The sequence below is a fragment of the Merops nubicus genome, unplaced genomic scaffold (assembly GCF_000691845.1).
Source record: "Merops nubicus isolate BGI_N331 unplaced genomic scaffold, ASM69184v1 scaffold4663, whole genome shotgun sequence".
In the NCBI taxonomy this organism is placed as follows: domain Eukaryota; kingdom Metazoa; phylum Chordata; class Aves; order Coraciiformes; family Meropidae; genus Merops; species Merops nubicus.
In genome coordinates, this window is record NW_008596814.1 from 85854 (window position 1) to 92053 (window position 6200).

Consider the following 6200-nt stretch of genomic DNA (forward strand, 5'->3'; position numbering starts at 1 on the left):
CAACCAGAACAATTCTATGATCTCTTAATATATTGCAGGGTGGTTAAAAACATATCTTTCTCGAACAGGATTTATGACTTAACTCTCTAGAGTCAGTTCAAATTGCCTCTGCAAGACCCAGTTGTGACTGCTGCCAAATCCTCTCCAATCCAGCAGCAGTCAGGCAATTTGACACTCAAGGTTTGCATGCAGCGGAACATTTGATACTACTCATGGTCACCACCCAGCTCTGTTCTCCCTTCCTCTTTCCACAAGAAGCATAGACCAAAACCTGCACAAGCTTCTAAGCCTCACACTTCTCTGGGGAGCAGAGGCTTCCTCAAGCTCACTCAACCTGCCACATTCCAGTCTCATGCAAAAAAAAGCATGTTAAAACAGATGCCCAGATGCTGCTTCTTTTTCTAATCCACAGGCAACTGAAGCTTCAGCTGCATGAGTTGAAACCCACATCAGCAGCAAACAAAATGCTTGCTGTACATTAACAGCATCAAATGGTTTGAGATGTCACACTCCTCAGAGTGGGAGATGCTACTACATGCAACTGCAGCTTGAACTCAAATGCCAGTCATCCCAGAAAACTCTGGAGTTTGGATATACTGCACTACATAAAAAAAATCCATGCAGCCATGAACTGAGATATACTTTTGTTCATGTACCCAGTGATTTTATAAGCTTGAGTCACAACACTAGCAGTTTGTTTGAAAAGCACTGATTTACCACAGCCTGAAACCAAAGTATCTCTACAGCTAATGGAGGGGAGTGGGGAGTAGGCCAACTAGCCTCTGTGCATCTGCATACGGGTGAGAATCATCTTCCTCCTCCTCACCATCTTCCAGCAGTTCAAGCTCAAATGCTTTTACTGAAGACTCAAAGCTTCTCCTGAAAGCTGTCTGCCAATGAAAGGCAAGATTGGCAAGCATGTTAAATTCAGACTCCAGATCTGTATGTACTAAGAGGCAAACTGAAGAGATATTACCCTACAGAAAGCTATTACTTTATTCTACTAGAAGTAACAGTCAGCTATCAGAAAACCTCTTCACCAGTTTTTACCATATATTATTGTTTAATCTATTATTGTTTCATCAGCTGAAGCACAAAAGCATCCTTGAAAGTGACAAGCATCCATGAAAATAACCACACAGCACAAGATGCTTATGACTGATGAAGTCACAGGCAGGCATGTACACAGGAACACACAAGCTTTCATATTTAGATTAGCACACAGAACTGCACCACTCCTTAGAATACCAAGGACCCCTGTGAACTACTGAAGCAGCCACTTAATTTGACAAGTGTAACTGAAAACAGAGGACTGCATGTAATTGACTTCCTTTCTGTGGTAATAACTTAAAGACAACATCCCAGAAGCTCAGCAATACTCCAAGATTGCATTACAGAGAGTAACTTGACTCAAGTTGAACAAAGCTGAACATCAGCTGAACAAAGAGCTGATGTTACATCAGGCTAAGTTGCCATATAATTTAGAGCTGTAACTCAAGCTTTAACATGTGTTCAGCATCAAGTTGCAAATACGGCTGTGCACAGTGCACACCCTGTCACAGGCAGATGCACTCCTTTCTACTTGAGATTGCCTTCCATAGTTTCACACTAGATTACAGTTAACTAGACCATAAGACAAGTTTCTATGTCCTGTGAACCAATTACCTGCCATCAGATCACAATTTCCCAGATCTCCCTTGGAAGTCTACAACAGAATCAAGTTTTACACTGTTTCAAGAATAAAAAAAAAAAAACTTTGCTAACATGCCAAAGTTTGTAATGGTTCTAAGATCATCCACTACCATTACTCTGAACTACTTATGAGGAAAGACAGTTGTTTACTTACCTACAGACAGATAGGTCTTGTTAATGAAGTTGTATGCACAGACTGCACTTGATTTTCCACACTCTTGAATACCAAAACATAGGTTTATTTTATAAAGCACTTTTTTGTCCACATCAACTGCTTCCCACGTGTAACTGAAAAGGAAAAAAAAGAAAAACAAAACTCCATCAGTTTGCATTCATATTGTCTGCACTGCCATCATCTAGGCACCAGTTCTTGAAATAACCAAATTATAAAGCTACGGGCAGCAGTAACTCAAGTTTCATACTCGTGTTTTATATCCATAAATACAAGAATATTGTTATTGTGTTGGTGGCAAGAACAAAACAGATTTAACCACCTGAGGAGCACATAATCAAGTTCATTTTCCCCTTTCTTGAACATCCAACTGCCTATTCTTCTTCATCAAATCACTGTGAAGGTCACTCTGACAAGGTATACCGCAGGTGGTGAATGGGTTTCCCCTGAGAGCCTGATAAGCTTTGGCACGCTGGACTCTATGGCACTTCAGCAATACCCAGCAGCAGAAGTGCTAAGTGGAACAGAGCAGCCAGTCTCATCCTCCCTGCCCGCAGCAGAGCCACTCAGCTTCAGGGTCAAAACTGAGGTTTAGATTCTCACAGCATTCAGAATGAAAGATGCTGATAATGCTTGCTAAGGCTTAGCTTCACCTTTATACATTTTATATATATATATATATATATATAGAGGACAGTTTCTGAAGCTGAAAACTAGGCAGAGATATCCACAAGAGACTCAGTGAAAGATCACACTAGCTCATTACAGCCATATCAGAAAGTCAACTGTCTAAAAGCTGATAAAGGAACATGAAGCTCTGGCTAAATACAATGGGGAATAAATCAGAGTAACAGAACAAGAAAAAAAAAAGTGGTGTAGTTGAGAGGCAGAGCCAAGAATTCTTTTCCCTCATAGCATGCATTAAGACTGCAGTGAGATGCACATGACAGCACCACCCAGTTTCGAGGCAGACCCAGGTCAGCTAATTTGGAGTCAGGAGCTCTTTAGACAGCCTGGCTGACTAGCACAGTGCTGTGCCCCAGCTCTGTTAAAAATGCACAGCTCAGTAAACACTAGTCACCAGCCTGGCTCAGCTGTACCTCTTCTGGTACTGGCAGCAGTCCGCATCCTCTGGATAGTATTGATTTTTGCAACCTAAGAAATTCCCCAGCTTCCCTTCAATCCCAAGTGGAAATTTCAGTAGGATTTAATACAGAGTCATCATCTCAGAAAACAGATGACAGCACAGTGACTTAACAGGTATTCCTGTTATTTATGACTCACACAGTGTTCAATGCACCTATCTCACCTCTAGAAGCACATGTCTTAATCTACAGATCAGTTCCAAATCCAGCGAGGGAGTTCAGCTCTCCCATCTCAGCTCTTGAGAAATTAGAAGTTGACCAGAAGCTTCCCCCTAAGGTTGTTTGCCTCAATTTCTAGCTCATAGGTGTTACATCACTTGACATCATACCCTCGATCCCCCAGAAGAACCCATTCTTGTTCCACTTTGAAGCCAAATCCTTGAGTGAGGAAGGGGCACGGCAGTTCAGCCACTTTACTCGATTTTGAATCCTCCAAGAACTCCCAAATCCAATGCATTCTCTCTCTAATCAAAGAGCCAGCAGTAAGATGCCACACAATTTTCCATTAAATTACTGACTACAGGGTTCTTGGCTTCCCTGTACTACAGCAGCCATATTAATTTCAGTCTGCTAATGGCTGGAATAAGTTAGCGACAACTACAAGAGTTCTCTATGCAAACTGTAAAATAGTTTATAACCTCAGTATATTGGCATATAAAGGCTCATATATAACACAAAGCTCAAGAAAAATCTTACTAGGTACTAACTCATACCAAAAACACCAATAAAATTACTTTTTCATCAGGTGCAAGGACTGCATCTCAGATCTACGCAAATAGTTGCCATTATTCTTTCCTCATAAGCAGACAGAACTGACATTTTACAATTGTACTGATGAGTTCTCCGAGCTGGTTTCCTGCATTTCTGAAGTGGATAAAGACAATCTCGATGCAGGATGCGGATGTGCATTAATCTACAGTACAGAATAACCAAAGTTCAGGAATGGAAGAAAGCTTAACAACACACAATCACATACACACAAAAATTTACAAGAACCCAACTCTACCTTCAAGGGCTCTTGAAAGAGCAAGACATGAAGAACAATCTGTTTTTACCTCCAGAAGAAAATGCATTTCAATAAAACCCAATTTATTCACAATGAAGCCCCAGAAAGTTAGCGTTTCACCAAAAAATTCCCTAAGGAATCCCATAGTACTTTTTCCTTGACTGTTTTTGGAAGACAAAAAAAAAGGTAACATACAACGCTAAGTCACGAAGTTTTTAATCAAGCTAGAATGTTTTTCAGTGCAGATTTTGGTGGGTTTTTGTTTAGACAACTTGCAAATTAAAATCTGTTAATATAACAAGAATCGAAGTCCTCCACACAACAGAATTATCACTCTGAGAGATTAAGGGGTTTGCTTTCCCTGTGCCATGTTATGAAACAGAGCAAATCAACATCTTCAAGTGAGTTCACCCACATGCCAGAAGCAAAAGAAAAACAAGATGAACAGCTTGCAGACCAGAAGCAAGGGGTCCCTGAAGCCAGCCCTTCCCTCCACCCTACCATGGGCCCCTGGACAACGGAAGGCTGAGGAGTCCTTCAAAACAGTACACAGAAAGGAATTAAGAAATCCCACATTCAATCACATTCCAAAGCACAACTTCGGTCACACACAAATATAAAAATACAATGCAGTTTCAAAGTATTATTACTTTCAAGGAAGTTCAAGGGACTTTTTTGGGTTTTTTTAAATAGGTGGGAGGAGCAAGGCAGGACTTATTCACTGGGAGTAACAGCAGGCTAGATGCAGCCTAAGCAGCTGTTCTCACAGAGATGCAAAATACACTTTCACAGTATAAGCAAAAAGTCTGTCTCTCACAAGCAAGACTGCTGGCATTAAGGCAGTGCCTGGGAATAGTTTCAAGTTCCACGTGCTCCACTTTCCAATAGGACAGAAGCTGACGTCTCTGCTGCGGCCCATAATGGAAACAATCTGCTGGCAGTGCCGCCGCCCGTCCTGAGCAGGGCCGAGGCACAGGGGGCAGCTTCCCGCCGCTGCTCGGCGATCACCTCCGCCAGTGCTGATGCCCTCCCGCAATAACCCCCTCGCGGGGGCCAGCCCACATAATCTTGGCTCAAGGGTTTAAGCTATCCCAGACTCAATCCAGTTCAGCTAGTTTAGGGAGCCGCCGTATCACCAGCTTTAAAAGGCAACAGCCTTGGTCACGGGGTGGGGTGCAACGCACCCTCTCTCCGGGGGGCTCGGTACGGCCATTGCCTCATGGATGGCACCCGTCAAACAGCCATTTCTGTTGCAGCTCAAGATCTGGGCTCAAACATGGCATCTGCCCCAATTAAAACTGTCAAACACGGGTTTTTTGCTGAAATCACATGACATGTTTCCAGATAAACCCAGTTGTGGACTATGCCACAGCCTGAAACACACCTACATCACCCTCATCTCCACCACAGCAGGCTCTCGCCTCGCCTCTCCCCTCCCCGGCGTGTCGCTGTGGGCTCAGCACCCGGCAGAAGCAGAACTCAGGGACTGGCCTCTCTCAGAACTAACTCAACAAAAACAACAGGTGCTGGCACACGTGTGGAGAGAGGACCGAGCCCAGCCAGTGCCCAGGCTGGCTCCCTGGGGTTTCTGGCCACACAGCAGCAGACGCAGACAGGGAGTGCCAGCCAGCCACTGTTGAAAGCAGTTGTGCCAGCACAGTCCAAACAAGTCACAGGGAATAAGCCTGCCTACAGGTCAGCCTTTCCAGCTACCTAGCTGTAAGATACTGGAGTGACAGCATGAAAAATAAAATTAAATTACTTTTTGGCAAGTTGTAAGATCAAACGAGAGCTCTGCTTTTTTTTTTGACAAAGCAAAGAAGCAACTCATCAAAAAAAATAACATGAGAAAGGGAAAAGGGATCTGAGCTTTAAGGAGTCTGGTTTACCTTGCAGATCAGTAGCTCAGGCACTGAAGTCAGCCACAGTGCAGATGGCTAACAGCTGTCACAGCACACTTGCCCCCGCAAACGAGCCACCCTGAGGTTTGAGCACTAGTGAACCACTTCAAATGCCACACAGCACCAGAAAGACTATTGCTCTAATTCTCATAACCATGCTCAAGTTTTTGCTTCTCAGACTCTTACCCAATCTTATCCAAGGGATGATTGCTAGGAAGAAGAGTACACCCAGCCCCGAACAGCTGTAAAGTGCAGTTACAAAGAAACATGCTTTTGCTCTCTGG

At 43.4% G+C, this 6200-nt stretch overlaps 1 protein-coding gene across 1 annotated transcript in view; it reads right to left on the reverse strand.

Moving 5' to 3' along the window:
• Positions 1-3466, reverse strand: part of IGF2R (insulin-like growth factor 2 receptor) — a 52246-nt gene extending 48780 nt beyond the window's left edge. Inside the window, exons 1-2 of the mRNA XM_008936490.1 lie at positions 3339-3466; positions 1847-1980 (exon numbers count right to left, since the gene is read on the reverse strand). Coding sequence (XP_008934738.1) covers positions 1847-1980; positions 3339-3466 — 262 coding nt within the window. The remainder of the gene's footprint in view (positions 1-1846; positions 1981-3338) is intronic.
• Positions 3467-6200: the final 2734 nt, after the last annotated feature.